The sequence below is a fragment of the Lagopus leucura genome, unplaced genomic scaffold, assembly GCF_019238085.1.
Source record: "Lagopus leucura isolate 7727_CA_CO unplaced genomic scaffold, USGS_WTPT01 Super-Scaffold_1, whole genome shotgun sequence".
NCBI classification, from domain to species: domain Eukaryota; kingdom Metazoa; phylum Chordata; class Aves; order Galliformes; family Phasianidae; genus Lagopus; species Lagopus leucura.
The window spans coordinates 1,958,110-1,981,921 of NW_024962250.1; the positions used below are offsets into that span (position 1 = coordinate 1,958,110).

At 35.1% G+C, this 23,812-nt stretch overlaps 1 protein-coding gene across 1 annotated transcript in view; it reads left to right on the top strand.

The window, feature by feature from the left end:
* Nucleotides 1–23,504, top strand: part of PDHX (pyruvate dehydrogenase complex component X) — a 36,824-nt gene extending 13,320 nt beyond the window's left edge. The window contains exons 3-11 of the mRNA XM_042865691.1: nt 187–287; nt 4,034–4,239; nt 4,934–5,032; nt 9,571–9,754; nt 10,374–10,521; nt 13,246–13,304; nt 16,496–16,654; nt 19,852–19,916; nt 21,653–23,504. Of these exons, the coding sequence (XP_042721625.1) occupies nt 187–287; nt 4,034–4,239; nt 4,934–5,032; nt 9,571–9,754; nt 10,374–10,521; nt 13,246–13,304; nt 16,496–16,654; nt 19,852–19,916; nt 21,653–21,917 (1,286 nt within the window). The 3' untranslated portion in view covers nt 21,918–23,504. The remainder of the gene's footprint in view (nt 1–186; nt 288–4,033; nt 4,240–4,933; nt 5,033–9,570; nt 9,755–10,373; nt 10,522–13,245; nt 13,305–16,495; nt 16,655–19,851; nt 19,917–21,652) is intronic.
* Nucleotides 23,505–23,812: the final 308 nt, after the last annotated feature.

Here is a 23,812-nt window from a genome sequence, read left to right on the forward strand (position 1 = left end):
ATTGGAGTGTTTGTATATGAGAATGAACAATGCAATATGATAGACTGTGGCAGGGAATCTACTAGCTGTAGAATGTGTTTCAGAATGTAAACGGGGTGTATTGTATGCTTAAATGTCTCTCTTCAATGGTTAAAGAGATATAAAAGGAAAATTAGATCATGCATTAAGTTCTGTTATATTTTGCAGGTGAAATGGTGAATGCTGGAGATGCGCTGTGTGAAATTGAAACAGACAAAGCAGTGGTTACCATGGAATCAAGCGATGATGGCATATTGGCAAAAATACTGGTAGGGATTCTGTCTGTCTGAGTAGGATGTTACCATTTCTCTCAATGCATTTATTTACATTCCTAGTGAAGGAAAAAACCTGTTATTTTTGTTTTGTAGCATCTGTTTAAAGGGACGCTGTTTCATAAGCTGCACAACCAGTTTTGTTAGTGTTTTCTTAAGAGTTTTTCAAATCAAAAAGTTTGCTCATATCCTTAAACAAGGCAGAAGTTTTATGTTGTTTTATGCCAGCTATAATTCAACACCATCTTGATTTGAGTTCATTACAGAAAACCAAGTAAATAAAGGGAAGCTAACATTGTTTTTCACCTTCAAAGATTAATCATTAGATTAAATTCAAGGTTCTCTAATGCTTTTGCTTTCCATGACTGTATGCTGCAAGTATCTATAGTTCTAGAAAAAGCAGAGTAAGAATAGAATAGCTGTATCTGCATATATTCTTTGTCTCTCTTAATCTGTCTTTTAATGATCACATCTTGTTCGGTATAACATGCCATAAAAACTTAAATGAGTGGATGAAAATTTTAGAAGGGTAATTTCAGAGAAGTGATTATTCTTTCAGCAGAATTAATTCTTAAATTACCACTGACTTTTTGCCTAAAATAGGTAAATTTGGACTGAAAATGGAGAATGAATAATTTTTTTTAAAGAATTGTATTTAATATCCATTACCATTTTCTCATTCATGACCTGAGTGAGATCTGCTATGAACTGAAACTACTTTGTATAAAACTTCCACTGTAAAGTGAACCAGTATAAGGTCCATCCACTTTGCTTGCCACTGTGCTGCAGTGGCACCAGCTCAGAGATTACTCCTCTGTACAGTTAAAGTTGTCTCCTCCAACTGTTTCACTTGTCATGCCTTATTTGTGCTTTGTTTATTTGTCAGCAAAATTAGGTTTCTTTTAGAACCTCCTTGGTTGTGGACACACACAGAGTAATAGAAATGTTCCAAAGTGACTTTTTTTTCCCAGTCTTTCCATATGATAGCCTCCAAGACTCATTGAGGTCTATGTAAAGGAGTTTTCTGGTGTTATGAATTTTGAAAATGCAGAGGACGTGATTAAAAAAATCCAGGAGGTAGAAAGTTAACCAATATAATAACGTTTTTTTCAGTCTCTTCTAATTCTAAGCTGCAAAGGCTGCACAGATTTGTTTTTATGCTTCTAAAATATTTTTAAACACATACTGTTAAAAACACACACTCTGCAGTTATCTGGGCTGGAAACATTTATTGGAAAATACAGAATGCTGGAGTTTTCACCTAGCTATTTATCTTAAAGATAAGAAGTGCTATAGGCTCAATATGAAGAGCAGTGACAGCTTTGAATGCTCATGTCACACTGACTTGTAGACAAAGTCTAACTAGGAGAAGCATTACTGAATCATCAGCTGTCCCTGTTGAATTTCTGCATGTTATCATAGCATCCTTAAAGCTCTCTGATATCAAAGTTGCAATAAAGATTTATACAGCACAAACATATCCTAACACTTATTGGTCTGTTTAAGTACCATATGTAGAATGTTTATTGAAGTAGAGCTGCTCTCTATTTTGTATGCACAGCCTTGTAAAGAAATGAAGACGTGCAAAAAAAAAAATCCAAACCCAACACTGATTAGTTGTTATTAACTGTTACGTGTCAATATGAGAAGCATTTTGAACTTGTGGGGCATCTGTTTTGTGTTGTCGTTGATGCTGAATACAAGATTCATAGCAAATGACTGAGTATTACGCTGACAAGCATGGTTTTTTAAATGCCTTATTTAGTGCTAAATATGATAGTGCTGCAAAATTATTAGAGTGTATAATCTTAGTATTTTCTATTTTTAGCATTATTTTCTTTTGTTTTTTCCAGTTTTTGTGCTTCAATGAGTCGATTACATAGGTTATGTTTGCAGTTGCTTCAAACTGCTGTTTTATTTGATTGTGAGTGGTGGTAATACTGCCAATGTGCACACTTATACAAATCTGCTTATCAACGGACCTTCCTATGATAGGATCTTTCAGCCTTAGTCCAAGCAGTTCACAATTTTTTTTGTTTGGCCTTCTGTTATCCTGGGGTACTTTAATCTCAATAAAAATAAAATGTGATGAAATCTTGATGCATAATTTCTTTTCTTAGGCAAAGCTTTTCAAAATACTAATGGGAAAAAAGTGCACCAGGAGATCAGAACAGGAAATATCCATCTAAGTCTTAGGGTTGATTTTATTATTTTGCTGTTTTTATTTTTTTTTTTAATATAATAATTACTCTTAAAGTATTATTTACCTAGTGTTTATGGAGGGAAAAGAAGTAGACTGGCAAAACTGTAAATATGGAGTGTTTTGTGAGAATATAGACAAGATTGGCTTTGCTGTTCTTTCTTAGATCTAGTGTTGGTCTTTCTGGGTAGAGAGGCAGGTAATCTTGTGAAATGTGATGCATCCTGTTAGCAGAGTTAGAGTATGTGAGCAACAGCGTCCTAGTATTTGCAGCTGCTGGTACAGTCTTTATGGTTTAGCAGCATTCTGTTTTATTAGTGTTTAAGTTTCTAGAAAACTTGGCTTTATCTACTAAGAACAATATGATGCCTTATCACGTACATCATTATTTTGTTTCTGTTTTAGTTTAGGCTTTTCAAATGTTTGATAGTAATTTGCCTTTTCTTACAAAGTTATCAGCAGTGCAGATGCACCAGGTCTACTTGAGGCAAATGTTTATGCAACATGGCTTTTTGAGAGAAGAATGAGTGTATCTACTCATTGTTCAGAAATTGGCTGTGTTTGGGCTGATACAGTTGAAGTTATACAGAACTACTTTTTTGCCCCAGTGAGCTTTGGAACCTGGCATTGATGCCCTGGAAATGTTAATGCCTGTGAGGGCCTGGAGAGTTGTACTTCTTCAACTGTTGTGAAGACCATCAGAGTACCCAGTTGTGCAGCCCTTCTTCAGGTTGTTAAGTTAATGCAGTGGCTGTGATTTTATTTGCTACAGCATTGAAGAGCTATTTTGACTGTGGTACAGGTACAACTTAACTTTAGAAGGAGCATCTAAAACTAATTGGGCTTATCCAGTCTATATATATTCTATTCTTCCTGCATGATTTCTGTTTGGATGTTTTCTGAAATAGTGAATTACCACATTAGTGTTAGCACTTCCTTTTTGGACAGACTTGTTTTTTGATACCACTTGTATTAAACTAGGTACACTACAGTGGTGGATGTTAGCATGAAGCAAATGTTATGTTCTTCAAAAAGAAGAAAAGAGATGCTACTGTTGCTGTAGGGTTTGGGGACTTTGGCTTCTGTTTTTTAGTTTCTCCATTTATGAGTTGTTTGTTTGTTTATTTGTTTTTAAGAAGTACCACTACCAGATACATTGTAGTTATCTCAAGGCACATTGCTGTATGTGTCTGGCAAAATTTTCAGGCTTTCTTCTAAAAGATCCACATCCATTTCCCAAAGAATCTAATGCAGCTTTTTCTTAGAGATGCTCTGTAGCATGTAACTCCTGCACTTTGACTTCTGAACGCTAGTTTTAGATGTATGGGGCTTTGGTGCATTAGTTGATACTTCTCTTTTACCTTATAATAGCAGCTGTAGTTAATTACAGTCATGAATCTTTGTTACTAATGGTAGAAATGAAACAGGATATATTTTCCTGAAGGAGTGTCATTAATATACCTGAAATTTTCAGTTACCCTTTTTAGTCATGAGTCTAGACAATGCAATATTTAACTGAATGTTCTCATTGCCTTAAATTTAGGTAGAAGAAGGAAGCAAAAATATACGGTTGGGCTCCCTAATTGGTCTGCTGGTAGAAGAAGGACAGGACTGGAAACAGGTTGAAATACCAGCTGATGCTAGTGATCCATCTTCTCCGGCACCACCTGCAGCTGCTGTTACCTCAACTCCTGCAGGTCCGTCAGTTTCAGCCCCTCCTAAAGTGGAACATCAACCTGGAAAACTGCAGTGAGTTTTCATGCCCATTATGGAATTGAACTTTTTTTTGTTTAGATTAGTAGAGCTGATTCTGAGCTTAGATGAAGTTTTGTTCACAGTTGATGTACACTGATGCTTATGGATCAGGTGGTCAGTTTACATTTAACTTGCTTTCTGTGTTGTTTTTTGTTGGTTTGTTTTTTGAGAAAGGTAAGACAACATTCCATACATTCTAAGTTCTTGTACTTTTTGGTGCTGGAAAAGAATTGTTTTCATTTTCATAACAAAGGAATATGAAAAACTCAAGACCATGACTTATGTGCTCTATGTGAGAAATGATAGAGGTGTAACCTTTGAATGAGTCCCTGAAGCTCATTGCTTATGTTGTTATAAACTGCTCTTGAAGAATGTATTTGGTTCTGCACTTATCTTCCTTTTCCAGTATATTGTGTAACTACTGAAGGAGGAAAATTTCGAGATGAGTTTTCTAGTCCTTATTTTGGTTCTTTTAAGTCACTGTTATGTTTTCAAATTCAACCTTATGTTAAAGCTTGTTGAAGGGCCGCATTATGATTTGTTAGGATCACAGCCTTTGAACAGAACTGTTTTCTTCCCCAACTATTGTTTCTGAAATACAGCATATGTCTTATAGTTTCTCTTGATATATGGAAGTAAGTAAACCTTACTATTTAAATAGTTAATTTTTTTCTCCCCACTTCTTTAGGTTTCGCTTAAGTCCTGCAGCTCGCAACATTGTGGAGACGCATGGGCTAGATCCAAGCAGTGTTACACCTTCTGGGCCTCGAGGAATCTTCACTAAAGAGTACGTAGCTGTTCAGTTAGATTGGAAAAAACCTATTAAGTGGATAGGGAGAATAGATGAGGACATGCTTTAAAAAGTCTTTAAAGTTCCAAAATAAAATGAATTTTTTGGTTTTTGTATCCTGTCGTGGCTGTTCAATTCTGCTATTCTGTTTCCTGCAGTTCAGCCTAACAGCTGGCTGTCAACACCTAGGCAGCAGTGTGGGCTACTGTTGTGGATGTGAAGGATTTTGCTACTCAGAGGTGCAGTCAGAGCCAAAACAAAACAACTCTGGACTGTTTTCATCAGTTCCTTTTCTTTGATAAATTAAAGTTTTTTTCCTTAACTGAAGTTCAACCAGGAAATCTGTCAGAATTGTTTGATTTCTCTGTTGTTAAACTAGGGAGAGCAATGAAATGCAATGCTATTGAATCCAGAGTTCTGTTGTGTTTTTTTTCCCCTTTATTTATTTTTATTTAGTGCTTGTCTTTGGCTTAAGGAATCTTTGTTGTGATGGAGCTCCTGGGTAGTTTAATCTTCTTCTGAATATTCTGAGCTGATGATTGATATTCAACCCTTAGAGCTGGGAGGTCGTATATAAAAACCCACCATGGTAGATCCAGAATTCTTAACCTTGAAATAGTATATTTTCTTTGCATTAGTGTGTGAAGTATTAGAGATAAGAGCTTTCAACAGAAGTACTGCTTTTTTTTTTTTTTTTTTAAGTGAAATTGTTGCTTTCAACAGATGCCTTCCTTCACTTTCACAGACCTTGAAAGCTGCTGTAATACCATTTCAAAGACATCTAGGTTAGTGTAACTCTGAAGTTAATTCAGAGAAGCAGATAGTGGAAGTTTTCCTTGCTTTTTCAAAACTTCTTCCTAGTGCCTTTGGCTGAGTTGAATTAAAATAGGATTTTGCTGTGTAACAGCAACAAAGTATCTGAAGTTATTTTCTTCGTTGTGGTATTCTCTGGCGCATTAGTAGTCCTGGCAGGTGGAAACCCTCTAGGAGTTTGAACCACCTAATTAACATCCCCTAGTTGTCATGGTGTTGTAGCAAAGCTATTTCAGTTGCTACAAAAACTACTTACTGAAAAAAATAAGATTTTGTTGTTACGTTGCACTTCTGTAAAAAACGAAAGCAACAAAAAAAAAACCCAAAACCACACACACAAAAGGATTGGACTGTGAAAATATTTTTAAAATGCGGACTGATTTTTTACTATTTTTTAACTGTTACTTTGAAATGATGTCAATTTTTCAGATGCCTGCAGGCTTTGCTACTACGCTTTGAAATAAAATGCTTGCAGGTTTTTGTAGAGAGCTGCTGCAGAAATATTTCCTTGAATACTGCTAACTTGAGATCCCTGTTAAAATAGGTGCTATAGTTTATAGCTGAGTGACTCATAGTCTTCTTCCCAAGCAGACTGGTGATTGATTATTTTTTTTTGAGGGAGTGTTGCATGTTCACTTTTCACTTTTAAACACTGAGTTTCCTTATTGAACGGAGCTTATCAGATTACCAGAAACAAAGAAAGATAGTGAGTTGTATAGGCAAGCAAAATTCATTTCTACCACCATTCTATCTTTAGATTCAGTCTACTGTGAATTCTGCTTTTATCAGCAGTAGGTTGTTTCACATGATAGGTTTCCCCGTCATAATTTCCTTCCTTAGCAGACTGATGCATTTTTTTCTAGACAACATATTGTGTTCTTTTCAGAAATACACTAGCAAATCGATGTGTTAACAGAAATTGACCTCTGTTAAAGGTTACAACAAGTAACCTCAGACACTGTGTTTAGGAGAGTTATGTTAAAATTGCTGATTGTCTCAGTCTGCTTCTATCTTGTCTCATCCTATTTACTGAGTATGTAGAAATTTGCAAATGCAACCACTACAAGGCATGCATGTTAGGTACCAGCAATACCTGAGTTCTCTGAGACCATGTTCCTCCCACTGGTACCCTCTTATCTGCTCTCAGTAAGTGTGACTGGGGATTTCAGAGCTGCTCAGGCATTTGCGTTGTCCTCTTGCAAGTAAGACGTAGGGCATTTATGTCGTACTGATTTTGCAGAGTCGTTTTATGGGTATGTATTGAGTGCAGAGGTATAGTGAGATCTGGGCTGCATATTGCTTGTCAGCTGCCAGTATGTATAAATGAGTTCCTTCTATAATGTTGATAGTGCAGTAGAAGCTTCTGATGTGTAATGTTTCCCTCTTCCAAGAAGTCTTCCATAAATATGCTGATGTTGTGCATCTCATGTTGCCAACGTTTGGATCTTCAGTGTTTATTAGGTGTGTTTATATCCTCTAGCTTGTCGATTTCACACAATTTATCTTTTGAGCACAGAATGCAGTGTTTACTTCAGCCATTCATGGAATTTTGGCTGATGAGATAAAGTGCAAAGTGTTAGTCTGCATGTTTCTGTAGTAGTGATTAAACTGAAGAGGTGCAGAATTTGAATACTACTAATAATAACAGTTTAGCATAACATTCTGTTGTTTAACAGATGTTCACTAAGCTCTGATGTCTTTTCTGGATATTGGACTACTCTCTTCCATGTTTGTTACCTCTCCCTCTCATTGTTCTCCATTGTTGTCCTGTGTCGATAGGGATTTTATAGAGTAATTGGAAAGGGATAGTGAGTTTTTTTCTTTGCAGTTCTAATGAAATACCTCCTTGACATTGTGCAGAAATCTGTTTAATTTGATATATTTCTCCAACTCTTTTATTCGGGCTCTCAATCTTGCAGCCATGACAGTCCTAAAACATTGCTATGCCTGTTTTTCAGAATCAGTTGAGTAATGTTTTTGGTTGTTTTTTTTTGTTTGTTTGTTTTTTTTTGTAAAAAATAAATAGTAAATCTCAGGCTCGCATGAGTTTCAAAAATTGTCAAGTATAAATTTTAGTCTAAAAATAAGCTCAACTTTCACAATAAAGATTTCAGTTAATGCACTAGCAGCCACCAAAACCATTAAAGCATTTTAACGTGGTTGTAATAGGTAGGACCATCTGTTTTTTATGCCATATGCATAATACATTGAAGTAATTTTAAAGCATTTCCTTCACTTTAAATATATAAGAAGTTATTGAAGCTTTATTCTGTGTAATATGGGAATGATATAATGAACAGATGGTCTGTGTTATGATTGCCAAGTTAAAACTTTTGAGTAACTCTTAGTAGCTTCCAGTTAACTAGGGAAGTTACATTACATCATGATGTTTCTTCGTGTGTGTGTGTGTGTGTGTGTGTAAAATTGTAATGGTAGAGGATGATTTTCTTTCTGTGAAATTTAATTTTAATTCTCCCTTCATGTAGTAGTTATGTTACATCCTAAACAAATATTTTTTTAGACAAGTTTTAGCTAGTAAGTAAATTTGAGAAAGCAAGGAACAACTTTCACATTGAATTTACATCCTGACTTCAGACTTTTTTTTAAAGTATTAGTCGAAGTATCTACTGGGGCTAAAAGAATAAATTAAAGCAAATAATCAAGGAGTAAACAGATACTACAGAAAGTGGAGCTTTTCAGATTTTAATTCTTGACTCTAGAGTGATAAATTGTTAGGAAAAAAATACAGAGCCTTTATTGGTGTTCTGAGATTCTGTCTCTTTACAAAAAGCTAATACCATATGAACTGTTAACTCTTACTCAAGTAGATTCGCACTTAAGCAGTAATTAATGAAATTTGTAAATATTTTTGTTCGGTATCTTAAGTTTAGAAGCCATTCTAAGGTTGTCAGTGGTCTGATTTTAGATTTCTTTTACATTTTCTCTGCCAGTTTGTAATAAACCTTTGTGTACGTAAACACTTGAGAACATTTGTGCTGTGGTGATGATGGCTTCATAAAGTGATAGAGGAGCACATAGGGTAAATGATACAAGATTGTGTTACCAGATCTGGAGCATAAAGAGATGATCAATGACTGATGCAGCTTTTTTGCCAAGTCACTAGTGCAGATAAATTTTATTAGTATCGCATGCTAGCATCTTCATTTGTGATAGATGGTAGTGGTGTAGATGAAGTGTGGACTTGCATGCTATCTCTGTACCTGTTTATACATATTTAGGTCAGAAGGTACAGATGAATGATTAGTAAATGTATTACTTCATTGATGAGTGCTCACTTTATAGTGAGCACTATTTATAAAGTAGCATTAGAAACCATTTACAAGTAATTAATTTATATTTAGTTGAAGTGATCACCAAAAGAGCAAATGAAACAACTGTTTTTTTTGAGACCTTATAGCATGAGCACGAGTGCTCTGATGCCTTATTTACAAGAAACGTTAGCGCAATTCACAAAATGCCTTGTACACTGATGTTAGTGGTCATGAATTTTATGCTTCTCTGACACAAATGGCTTCGGTTACTGCATATTCAAAGCCCTTTTGTTAACAGGAGTGCTGAACCTTTGATTTGAGAACAGAAATGTGAGCACACAAAGGAAGGTTGCTAACCTATTATTATATCCTATTGATGGAATAGCAACGCTTTGGGAATTTTTGAAATTTTTTCTTCATTCTCAGTATTTCCTTGTGCTTAATCACCAGGGATGCTCTTAAACTTCTGCAAGGGAAGCAGAAAAGTAAACCCAGTGAATTGAAACCTGTGGTTTCTCCAGCTACTCCTCAGCCTTCTGCAGTGCCTTCTGTTTTGCCAGCAACAGCTGTGGCTTCTGCTTCTGCAAGGCCAATAGATCCACCAGTTTCTACACCAGGACAACCTGCTGCGCCGGTAATGTTTCTTTTAAGTCCTCAATGATGTAAGAAGTAAATATTGCCACTGCTGCTTAGGTAGTGATGTGAAATTTCCAGGACTGAAATCTTTCTTTCTGTCTGTCTTCACTGATATTTCAGTCAATTTTTTAAAAAATGACTTTCTTCTATGAAGAAGGTGAGAAGAAGTTTGCATTGAAATATTACTCAATTTATTTGGAAGAGTAAGAAGGAAGATTTGCGGTGAAAACCATCTGAAGTGACCGCTCTGGGAACTGAGAAAGCAGTAACTTGCTTAGGAAATACTCTACTATTTAACTATTCAAGCAATATGTAATATTTGGCACATGAAGATGAGTGTTTGTATACCCTAGCTGAGAATTCAAGCCTGAATATTTGGGCATATTCTAGCAGACTTCTTCACAAAAATGAGTAGGGCTAATTCTATGCTGTTAATCCCAGTTCAGTGGAATAGACTAGAGCACTCACTGATCTTAACTGTATTTAAATTGAGCAGTTGGAATGTATATCTGATCTTGAGGTGCTCAAAGTGCATCAAGGCTGGAGTTTTGTTGCAGCAGAGGGGAATGTATATTTGTTTTCTTGATATTTAGGGTGTAGCACATGATTTCTTTCAGGGTACGTTCACAGAAATACCAGCTAGCAACATCCGAAGAGTTATTGCGAAGAGATTAACAGAGTCTAAAACTACTATACCTCATGCATATGCTGCTGCTGACTGTGACATTGATGCTATTTTGAAATTAAGAAGTGAATTGGCTAAAGGTTAGTGATTTAACTGATCTGCTGTAGCACATGGTATTAATGTGTACTTTGTCTTGTTCACATCATCTCATGTCCAGTAAGTGTAGATTTTTCTATGGACAGAACATGATATATTCCAATAATCTTTCTTGGTGTCCTGTATACAGACTCAAGCTGTAATCTTATGGTATCTTGACAAGTTGTCCAATTCCAACAAGATACAGGAAAATAGAGCTGTTACTTTGCTGAGTAATGCGATTCTTTGTAGACAGCTGCAGAGAACTATGTGTTGTCCACTGCATTTTTGTTTCATTCCATCCATTAATGTCTTGCATTTCATTTTTGTCCATGGAACTCCAACTAATTTTAATCCATTGAGGAATGAAGTTTAGCTCTTCAGGAGAAGTAGCTTTCTCAGTAAATCTATGTAGGTTCCTCCAAAAATAATGCTTTTTATTTGTTTTAATGGAAACTACAACATAAACCATTTGCTATGTCCCTCTGTTGCCATCTCTTGCATGACAACAAAATGTAGCTGAGTGCTGTTGAAGAGATTCAAACTTTACTACCATACTACCAACATCTGCTTCTCACATGGTAGGCCAACATAAAATAGGAAGCATTTAAACATATTTGTTTTTAAGGTAGAACCTGATGAATTAGTCAAAATGACCATGACATATGATTGACTTCACTGCTTGAAAATGATTCTATTGGCTGTATGTTTCTATGTTGACTATTCTTCACATGTGATATATTTGATATACTGGAATTCGGTTGATATCAGTCAATATCTGTTTTGTCAGTTGCAGCCAAACTGATTAGTCATAGCTTTTAAAATTAATTTCCATTTTTACAGGAGCAAATCCCTTTTCAAATCAAATCAGGAAAATATTGATTAATTTATCTTTTGATAGCTTCAATTTATAATGCTGGTGAAAGAATAGCTTAATTTTTACAAAACTTGAATTTTCAATACCTACAAGTTTGGAATCTATTCTAGGCACTCAAATTATATTTCTGCTGCTTTGTAAATTTAATTTTCTTGTTCATTCCATTTTATGAAATTTAATTTTCTGCACTGCAGTAGTTCAGTCTACACGAACAACTACTTAATTCTGTTTGATGAAGTAGACGTGTCCACGTATGCTTCATAGCCTAATGCGAAACGTGTTACTTCAGTTAAAAAAAGTGTCTGAAGGCCCTTTGTTTAGTGACTGTATGATGAGGCAAAACGTTATTTTTTTGATAAGTTGTTTAATGCACGCTATGCAGTGAGTGCTTTGCAAGTAAGAATAAGGGGCACGAAAATGCGTACATTGCCCTGAGATGACAAGCACTGAAAACTACTACCTTCCTGAACAGTTGTCATGTCATCACTCAAGACAACCGTCAAGTTAATGAAAAAATTTCCAGTTTCAAATACTTAATGACCAGTGACATATTGTAACTTAATACTCTCAAACTAATTTTTTATTGTTGCAGCTTTGGGTGATGATCCACAAGTAGATATTCCTTAGGCAAGTCGTATGGAAATCATTCAGTGATTAAACAAAAAAGTTATTGGTGTTGCCATTTAGTCATCTTCATTTATTCTTGTGTGTTTTCTTTCTTTGTTCCTTTTATTTTAATTTTTTTTTTTTTTTAAGCATCACAAGAGAAGATAGTGGTGTGTTTTGTTTTTTTTTCTGAAAAAAAATCATAATTGCCCTAGACAGAATGCCTGGATTTTTTTTTTTTTTTTTTTTTTTTTGTCTGACAGCTGTCACGATGGCAGCTGAGAAATTCATCTTATTATGAGAATTATGTATTTAATATTGGGTAAATATCATATATCTTCATGTAAATACAATATATCTTCATGATATATTGATATATATATATCATATGATATATGATATTCATGATAATTCTGTAGCAAGCATGGAATATTCTACATTGTATCTGTAGGCTTTACTGCAGTTGCCAGTCAGTACTTCAGTCCTAAAACCTTCATGAAAAATAATGCAGCACATATTTAGCAATGATTTCTATCCAATCTTCCAAATTTTAGGGGAAGAAAGCAAATGTAGTAAATTATATGCAATGTTTCTTATGCTCAGATACAATCCAGTCCTGTGGAGGTTATTTTGTATGCTTGTAGATAACACTGCCTTTCTTGTATGTAGTATTGCTCTTTACTTAATTCACTTGCTTACTTGCATATTATTTTGCTGCTCACTTTAAAATATATTGTTAACTCAATTTAAGGATTCACAGATGCTTTCACCTTCATAATTCTTACATTATAAGGCCCCAGGGGTAACTGGACAATGACATACCTTTAAATCATGGCTGAATAAAAGCTGATCTTTGCAATTATTCCAGCTAATGCGTGAAAGTACATGAAGATTAGTAACATGCAGTGTTGTTTTTGTACAGTACTTTTCTACATGCAAAGTAAATACAAAAGGCATAAACCACGCATGGACTGCTTGTCATAGGAACGAGTATTAACACTCAAGTTTCTAAGTGCTCTAACTTTATATCAAAAACTAGAAGGAATGTCTCTGCTGAGGAGACTTTTCATTCCTGATATTCCTTTTGTTACAAGAAGAGGAAAAGGGTTCTCACTTTTATGGTAATAAAGATGAGTTACATTCTGGCACTGTTTCTAAGAAGCAAATCTACTGATTTACTGGAATCTTGTCATCACACAAGTCTGATAAGCACATCTTAAAGGCAATGGTGTTTTTCTTTTTTCAGATGACATTAAAGTATCTGTAAATGATTTTATTATCAAGGCAGCTGCAGTTACTCTCAAGGTAAGTGAACAATTGACTTTAATACATTTTATAGTAAACTGCAAAAGAGTATTTTGTAAGACTGTGTGAAGATAGGAATGCAATCATAGCAAAGCTTCTAATACTTTGTCATTTAGTGTCCGTTCTTGTGAGCTATGTGAGTAGAATTCTCCACACTGTCTATACTGTGGACTGTAAAAATGAGGTTTTTTGGTAATGCTCTTCATAGTACAGTAATGAGCAGAAACTCTGCAGGTGATAGAGCAGTTGATGCTTTGTCAGCAGGCTGAGGCAATTGGCAAGATAGTGTATTTGGTTATTTTATTTTTTTCTTAAAGTTTTAAACAAATGTTTATTGAAATCTTACACCTGTGTTGTGTATTAGCTCAGATGTATTTCAGTGATGTACTTGGTCACTTGTGCTTTGAATTAAATGTTCTTCAGGGAACCAATCTTTGCTTGTTTCTGAAAGTTGTCATTTGTTCCCTTTGTATGTGTAAAGGTTCAACTACTGCGATACATCCTGAAGTTAAGATTCTATATTTCAGTAGTACCTACTCTTTATATGGCAAGCTATATGCTTCACAGTGTTGGTTAGGTATTTGCCTATTTTTTGTGTGGAGCTGAATGCATTGCCTTCCAATTTGTCAGTTATTTTGCTTAGAAGACATTCCCAGTACCTCTTATATTTCTGAAACTGAAAAGTTTCAGAAATGATTCTTTAGAATTCCCATGCTTTGAAGATCTGAGCCCAGAAGGTGCCAAATCACTTGGAAAAATATGAAATTAGTCATTTTCTAAATTTATGAAAAGAAGGAATTGTTATGACTTTACTTGAATGTGGAGTGTTTGTTTTGAGTTCAGTTTACATTTAATTTTAGAATAAGTCAGAGATATGAGCCCTGACTAACCTGAAGGCCAGTATTTGTGAGGTTCGGGAGGAAACAATACTGCTGTTTAGTGACCACTCTTAGATGGAATAGATCTGTTATAAGAAGGTAACTTGGTAGCAATCCACGCTAGATCCTCAAGAATCCCTGTGGAATTTGCCCTTGCTATCAAGGCAATATAGTTACATGTGACAGTGAAAGAACACGGATTTTGAAGCAGTGTGGTATTGCTGTGGACTTGGTACCCAGACTTTGCTGCACAGTGATCGTGCATTCTAGCCATACGGTGAAAGAAGAGGTAAACTCTCTCATATCATTGCATCATTTGAGCAACAGCTAAACTCTAAAACTTACATGTGAGGTTTCTGCTTAGTTGCATTACCTCACAATAAGATAAAAACATCAGAAAGGGTGAGAGCCCTTTTTCTCATTTGACAGGACTGTTTTAACTATTTAAAATGTGAAGGAAGAAATTAAGTTAAAGAGCTACTCCCATGGACATATGCTAATTCTGTTTCAGTTCTCATAATGCTGTAAAAGATTGGTTCAGCACAGTGATGGAACAGATAGTAAATCAAAATAAGATTTCTCAAATAATTTTGCATTGCTATGCACTTTACATTGTTGTGCTATATTATATGCTGATACTTGGTGTGAATACATGTCCTAGTGACTGAGGACAAAGGAAGCAGAGGGTTTTACTGTTCCATAAAGCTATTACTTTCCATGTTAACTCATTGTAGGTTGTCATTTTACCTTTTCTGATTTCAGTAACATTTCCTTTTGTAACATTACACACTGTTGGCTTTCAGTTAGGGATAATATTTCTAATATTCAGTTTTCCACATGGAGGTTCATTTTGATTATTTACTTTTTACAGAAAAATCTTACATAGAAATGTGTCTGAAATAATAAATCTAAGATAGTAATGTAGCTTTTTGTAACTATGATTAAAAGAAATTCAAAATTCATCTCAACTTGGTAATAGACTTACACTACCTATATGTGAAGAGCAGCGTGATTCATGTAAAATGATAAAGCCATTTTACTTATGCATTGATTAGATAATCTAATTTCCTATGTAATGCATCTGGACATTTTCTTGTGTGAGGTTGAAATAATGAAATAAGACTTTTTTTTTTCTTCCAGGAAACAATCTTAGTTAAAAAAAAAAAAAAAAAAAAAAAAGTTCTAATATTTACACCACAACCCTTGTCGATCAGTTTTCAGGTTGTTTTAATTACTTGACAATTCCTTGCTCTTCATTTGTAATCTGCTGATTCCAACTTTACCTAGGTGTAATTTAGACTTTATTTTATTGAGCTTTGCACTTGATTTTTTTTCTTCCCTTTTTTCTGTTAAAGAATTTGTGACATGACAGTGTTAATTAGCATCTCAATGAATGGAGCTTATCTGAGTGTTCCTCCCTTACTTTTTCTCCTGCAATATGATGTCAATTTTCAGTTTCCTAATTTCATTAAGGTCACTTAATACAGACCTTTGTGAAAGTAGTATCCGTACAGTATCTCTGACCAGTTACTTGAGACTTCACCTATGTGTCTTGTTCTGTTGTTTATTGTTTATTTGCTTTTTTTTTTTCAATGACTTGTCTTTATATGGTAAACTCAAAAACCTCATTAAACTTATCAGTAAATGTTATCTGAATCTTCATTGTGAGTCTGCACAGAATGACTTTCAAAGCGCGTTAGGAGAACTTCATCCCAGTAACACTGAGTGACATGCAGCATACTCTGTAGCTTCCATTGTTAAGAGTCAGACTTGAGATAAGGCTGGAAAATAATACATGAGTACAGAACAATGTGAGTTTTTTGCACTTTTCAAGTTAATGTCCTGTGATTTATTTAGGGGGAGAAATAACACTGCTTTGTAGTTTGTGTGCCAAGGTGTAAGGCGGTATCAGTGACTTCTGAAGGAATCTGGAGGTTTTTGTTAATTTGTTAGTCTTCCAGTAGTACCAAAAAAAAAAAAAAAAAGAACTGGATTGCGTATTTTGAAATTGCATATTTTCAGTTCCTGGAGTATACATTCATACTTGACATACATTCATTCTTGACAAAGTAAGTTTAAATCAAACTAATAATGTACGTTGTATTACCTTCTTTTCTGGCTTGTGGCAGTCCTGTTACAGATGTGACTTGTTCTTTTGCCGTTGTTTACAGACATCTGATGCACTAATTAATTGGGTGGATGCAGTATCTGTCTAGCTATATGTCTTACAGAATTTTCCTTTTTTCTTGATAACTGATTGCACCACTGTTCTTTTACCAGCTGTCTTTTTCTTTCCCTTTGTTTTTTTTCTAGCAAATGCCAGATGTGAATGCAACATGGGATGGAGAAGGCTGCAGGCAGCTGCACTCCATTGACATTTCTATTGCTGTGGCAACAGACCGAGGTCTCATTACACCAATCATAAAAGATGTTCCTGCCAAAGGAATACAGGAAATTGCTGCCTCTGCAAAGGTAGGACTTGAGTGTATAGTAAGCTGAGGAATATAAAGCTGTGTAGTTTCTTGTAGTGGAAAATGAAACGTGACCCAGGTACACATCAATTTCAAGAAAAGCAGTTTTGAAATTGATCTAACACTGTTTCTTAGATTTAATTATTATTAATTTTGCAGCTGTTTATTTCTAATGAACCATAACTTAACCCTCATGTTATTTAATTGCATTTGGGCTAGACTGTTTGAAAAATAAACCTGTATTGACTTCTGTGTTTTATTGCTATTGATGTATTTCAGTAATCCTCACAGGGTAATTTCTATATTTTCAATTTTTGAATTTGAGGTTTTTTGCTCCTTATCCCAGAGATCTTTTTGAGGCTGCTTCTATTGCACTCTGTGCATTATCCACAGCTTTTCAATATGCAGCTGAAAATGTCACTACAAAGATAACATTAAGCTCCTTGTAGCAATGAGCAGTATTTTGCATAGGCTAGGTGCCCATTAGTGACTTAAACTCTTGGCAGTTGTTGCTAGATATAGAAGAAATGTTTTGTGGCAGACTAAAATATAATGAATGTTGAAATGTACCAATCTGGGCTTTTCTATGTCATTTAATGAGTGAGGTCATCTAAGACGTTCAGTATCTCAGGAATGCAATGAAAGTAGCTGCTGGGGCATGAAACTGTCCCAAAACTGGACACAAGCTGTGTTTTTATGTGTCTAACTAATTATAAGTCTAAACTGCCAGAAAGGAACTAATAAAGTTATAACAGAAAAAGATTCCCATAAAACATTGAAATAAATAAGTACCTGTCACACAGACAAACTGCATCTGTTTCTCTACCAGTCTCACTGTGTTTTGATAAGTGTATTCTTTCTGTAGATTGCTTGTATGTTTCCTGCTTCATGTTCGTTGTGGAACTTCTTTCCAGGCCGTATGCATTCTAATAGCGTGTTTTTCATTTTTCATCACTCAGTGCAATTGCTGATGTGCAATTGCTGATATGCTCAAATTGACCCTATGGTGTGAACACTATTCCCATAGTTATTACCTTCTAGTTCAGTAATTATTCAGAGATGAATGAATGCCTAAAATAATAATCAGTGCTCCTTTTGGGAACATACAAGAAGGAGATTGTTTACAGTCTGATATTGTGATAGGACATGGGGGAATGGCTTTAAACTTAAGAAGGGAGATTTAGGTTAGATGTTTAGAAGAAGTTTTTTACTCAAAGGGTGTGAGGTGCTAGCACAAGCTTCTCGGAGAGACTGTAAATGCCCCATCTCTGGAGGCATTCAAGGCTAGGTTGGATGGGATCCTGGGCAACCTGGTGTGGTGGCTGGCAACCTTGCCCATGGCAGGGGATTTGGAACTAGACGATCTTTAAGGTCACCTCCAATCTAAGCCATTCAATGATTCTGTGGTTCTTTTAACTTTTTAAATCCATAGTAAGAGAATTTTTGAAAACTTCTTCAGAACTTGATATAAGCTTGAATTATTCAGTGGACAATGTGTTAGAATGAAATTCCTTTAAGCTTCTTGTTTATTTCTAAGTTGAAAGCATTGCAATTGTTAGACTACTGTGGCCTTTCAGAATGTTTGTATAAAAAGAAGATATTATTTAACAGGATCAACAATGTCGTGGATGTTGCCATGCATGTGCAAGTTGGGCTTGCCTCATGAAGGAGGCCAAGAGGATGTGCCAAGATTTTATTTCTGTTGAAAAGTACCCATCAAAAGAATTAAGCAATCTGTTTTCTTCATATGGTAGAAAATGATAAAAGCGACTGTCATAAATGGAAACTATGATGGAATTGGTGTCTTTTTGTTTGCGTGTGGGTGGAGGTAGAGTCATTATCAAATAACCTTCCACAAAGATAAGGAGTTGGTTAGTAATTATAGTTGTCACATGGGTTGGTCCCTTTTCATGTCGCAATAAAACTCATAAGTTTATATGGATAAGTAGTAATGTTACACCAGAAGCTGTATTGTATCATTGATCAATTATGATGGTGGTTATAATTCTGAAATATTGTGCAGTTGTAAATTGGTAAAACAAAAGTATGAATACCTTAGAAGTAATTAAGGATTATTATGTTAATGCTCAGTTGTGTAAAGTCCTACGTAAGAAGGTATTCTAAAAACACAAAGATTTTAAATGAATAGAATAGCCATGTCTAAACTTACGTTTATAGTTGGTTAATTCCAGTTTTGCTTTTAATTGGCAATTGTCTGTTATGGCTGACAGAGGTTATAAAGAAGTCATGCTGTGAAGGAGTCTTGTGAATATGGTGTTTGTAAGCTTATTTTCATAGGTTGCTCCAAAGTAATGCCTCTTCTTTATTTGACAGAACTGGGAAAGTATGTTGGGGCAATTGCTGTGGAATGTGGTTGGGATGTGGAAGGCTGGAAAATATATGGAAAATTTCTAGAAAGCAGACTTCCTGGGAAGCATTTCTCTGAAGTTGCATGGAAAATTACAGAAATTCTATTGGTGGGGGATGGAGGAAGACTGCTAGAAAGCTCATGGAAAATACTTGAAATGATTTTGGAAAACTCCTGGAAAGCAAAGAGAGATTTCTTAGAGATCCACTGCAGGGAAGAGGGGGTATGAGAGTTTGTAGGAATGCCCTCTTGGGATGGTGATATTCATAGGAAACACCTGTGATTCCTGAATAACACATCCGTGGAGGAGAGGGTTTCTAGAAGGCACTTCAAAAAATCTGTAGAACATGTGTATGTATTCATGGAGTCCACTTGGAAACTCTAATTAGTTTTATTATTTTGAACCAGAAGGAAAATGCAAACAGAAATTTCTGAAGTGTTAGATGATATTTTTTCCTACAGTTATGTTGAGGGCAATATTGTGTATTTGTCTCATCATTATAGCACTAGGTTATTTTTGTTATATTAAAAACACTACAGAGAAAAGACTATTGCTTTTGTTTTGAAAGCTGGAACAAGGTTTGTCCAGTGACAAAACAGCTTATATTGAATCTCCAGTATAATTAGAAAAATGAAGATCTGTGTCCTGGTCTTGTCTGACTGATCATTGCAATTACAAATAGTGTCACTACAGTGCACACCAAAATCAGGTGACTTTTTTTGTGTTTGAACATTACATAAAATGTCTTAATGAAGTAGAAATAATGCAAGTGTTATAACACTTGAATTTCTTTCCTCTCTCTCATTTTTTTCTTGTTGTATTTTCTTAGGCTCTAGCAAAGAAAGCAAGAGATGGAAAGCTGTTACCTGAAGAGTACCAGGGAGGATCTTTCAGGTAACACTTCCTGGCAGTGTTTAATAAGAGCGCTGTGAGTTCAGAATTGCTTTATTCTCAGAGATTCTACTAAGTGTCAATGCATTACCTTTTAAAATATTGATCTCTTTAGGATGAAACTCCATGGGATGATTATGATGGATGATTATGAGCCTAGTCCAAGTGCCAAGTATCGGGAAAATTTATCGGCTTAGCACACATCTTCAGCAAGTTAAATTCATTAGAACCTGCTGAGACACTCAAGATTTTTGTACCGAGGCAGTTCTGACTTTTGTTTTTGCACCTATTTTTTCATAATTGCATAAGAATGTTTTTTGTTTGTTTGTTTTACTTTGATTCCATCCTATAGTTAGGAAAACATATTTATCATAGAATGGCCTGGCTTGAAAAGGACCTCAAAGATCATCTAATTTCAACCCCCCTGCTATGTGCAGGGTCGCCAGGTCTCCTGAGATGTAAATAAATAAATAAACATTTTTTAAAAAAAATTGCTATAGCAAAGTTGTGTAGCTACAATTTGGATTGCATATACTCAGTAGATATTTTTTTCTATAAAATGAACTGCAAAAAGAGATAGCGATTTTAATTGTAGGAAATAAATAGCTTGTGTTAAACATTTGCATAAATGTAGTGATACAGTTGCACAATAAATTCTTAACTGACCTTCCAGGCTTTCTATTTCCAAAAATTAATATACTGCATTTTAGAATAAACAGGATTGTCACGACGTTTTTGTTACACAAATGTTAGTGCAGCTCACTATTGCCAGTTTTCGGATGCTGAGTCTGAATGCTCATCGTTAATGTTCTTCTATAGCTGACTGTTAGTGATGAGAATAATGCTAGAGATTACTCTGTTCTGCAGAATTGCTCTAATATGTAGTCAAGTGCCTGAGGTGCAACTGCCTGGAGTATCTGTGTCATGCTGGAGGGGAGTGATTGTGAGAATCTGTGAGTCTTTCAATAGAAAACGTGTATAGAAATGGTGCATCAGAGATGTGGATAAAGACTTAAACAAAAATTGCCTACAGGAGAATAACTGTGGGCACACAAATTTTGTTTTCCACTTTTTTTTTCAGTAACTAACAGAAAGGAGGATATGGTGGGCCAGCTTTCTCTGGTAAACAAGCTATCATGAAGGTCCAGTCCTTCCTTATGTACTACTTCCCAGCTGGTGATGCAGGCAAGGGGGAAAAGTGTAATGAGGCTTTTTTTGTGTCTCTGTGATAGCTAGATATTCGAAAACATACAACTTGGTTATCAGCAGCCATTTTAACTTTAAGTTGTGGGGTTTGCTCTAAAAGATTTTTTGGTTTGGAATAGGAAGAGGAAATTGCAGGAGTTGTTTTGTTTGGTAATGTTGTGGTATCTTACAGTGTATTCAATTCCTCTTTGGAAAAGCTATATTTTTAGGAAAATATAAGGAACTATGGATGTTACTGTGTATTCTCAGGTAGAGAAATTGTTGCAACTGCCATTGTGTATGTTAGAGTGTAATGCAAGGATACAGTTCTGTGAAGAAAGAGGAATTGAGGAATAGATGCTTTAGTTGTAATTAAAAAACTCAAATCCATGAGAGTCTGAATTTGTCCAATTGAAATCCAGTTCAGAGCTTCTTAATGAGTGATTGGCCATCAGAAAGAAATCAGCTGATAGTAATCACTGAATATAGCCTTTATTCTTCTAGGGGTTACGTTATTTCTGATATTAATGGTAACTCTTTTCATTTTCGTTTAGTATCTCCAACCTAGGTATGTTTGGCATCAACGACTTCATTGCAGTCATAAACCCTCCACAGGCCTGCATCCTAGCTGTGGGTCGAGCAAGACCAGAGCTCAAGATTGTGGAAGATGAAGAAGGGAATGAGAAACTTAAGCAGCATCAGCTCATGACAGTGACTCTCTCAAGTGATGGTCGTGTAGTAGATGATGAACTGGCCTCAAAGTTTCTGGAAACCTTCAAAGCCAACATTGAGAATCCAATACGTCTCGCCTTGTGTTGAACTCAGTGAAGATTGCTTCCTGATTTGACAGCACAGAACTCTGTTACAGAAAAACAACCCCAAGTAAGAATAGAGAGAGTAAATAGTGTGAGATAGGCAGTTAAAATATTTAATTTATTGAATTAACATGGAAAATATAAATTTTCATGCTTTTAGTCATTTCCAGTGACCAGTTTTTATATTGTAAAGCTAAAGACCTTAAAGTTAGCACATTATGTTTCTTTAAACATTTCGTACTAATAGCACATAACGTGTGCATAGAAATTAAATTTCTTCTGTAAAGAAAAGCTTAAAAAAATTATATAAAATTTAAAAGGGAATTGAGGTACTTTTAAGGGCTAAATATCTAGCTTTTACAGTGAGATAAGCACGATCTGTAATTAAGCAATATGCTGCTGAGTCCTGATCAATACTGAGGTTCTGGAGTAACTGAGTTCAATTGCTGCAGTAGTTTCTTTCAGTTTGCAAAAGTCTTCTAGCACATTTTACAATCCAGCTTAGACTGAAGTGAAGTTTGTGAAATTTTAACAAAGATTTCAGTGAATTCTGACATAAGAGCAAAGGAGTTATAAACCAATTAAAGGTTTTGTTTAGTTACGTTTACATTGCAGGTTTAACTATTCTTTATCTTCTTTAAGCTATACTGGGCAAAGCGAGGTGAGTGTGGAGATGAATAGGGAAGAGAAATGACAGGAAGTTCTGAGGAAGACTAAATTAGATCTTAGATAAAAATGTAATTTCACAGAATGTGAAGTAACCTGATGGAATCTACAGCTACATTTATATAATTAGATCTCATTAATACATTTTTAAACAGTAGCTGAATCTATCTTTTTTCAGTATTTTAAGATTGCTGCTTTATTTCATACCGTGAAGAGGGCAGAGATGGGAATAAACTTGTCTGAAATGGATGATATCTCACTGGTTTTAGATTTCATTGATTGTAGTTTGATGTCACCAACATCTGAGGAAAATAGAATTTTGTGTACCAGTTAATTAGTAATAGGTTTTCTTTGGCTTAATTTAAAAAAATAAATAAATAGTCATTGAATTTAGCAGCTGTCCCAACTCAGAAATCTTCTTCAGTACCACAAAATATGAAAAATACTGTTTTCGGGTGTTCATTGATATACTTAATTGTTAACTTAAAACCCAAGGCAATTGTGCCAGCACTGTTGTGATAGAAAAAGTGGCTTTGATCAGAGGTTGCAGTATAAAAGGTCCTTTTTTGCACACTGAAAATTTGCTGATTAATTCTGTTTTTCCAATGCATTAATGATGTAGGTATAAAATAATCTGTTGTTAGCCATGTATTGAATGGTAACTCAGCTGGAGGAATATATTCAGTGGCATGAAGCTTAAGTGAACAGAGATAGTTTTCTTCCTATAGATAAATATGGAACCACTAGTTGTATGTGTTTGTAATGAAGTAACTGCATTTACAGAACCTGATTATGTAAGTTCAGTTGAATTCTGAGAGTCTGTATTATTCTGGTTGTTTTTGTTAAGTTTTGGTTATTTTACAGATTTGTAGGACTTGTTTATTGAGCTGCTGCCGTAATTAAAAAGATAATTGCAAGACAAAAACTTCGATTAATGCTGAGTTCAGTGTTTTCACTAAATGTTTACTACTTTGTCTTGTTATGATGCCATAAATTTCCTAAATTGTTACTGTAACAGTAGGGAGGAAAGAAATTTCTGATTACCAGGTTTAGTCTACTGTGTAATAATGGACATATGCATTGGTATTTCCAGGAGTTTTACACTGATCAATTCTATTCATGATTATGTGCTGAAGATTGATTTTTCTCAATAGTGTTGGTGTGTGAACCCCAGCACTTCTATAATCTATTCCCTGCCTGGCCGTAGCTAAGGGCTGCATGACTGGTGTGTAT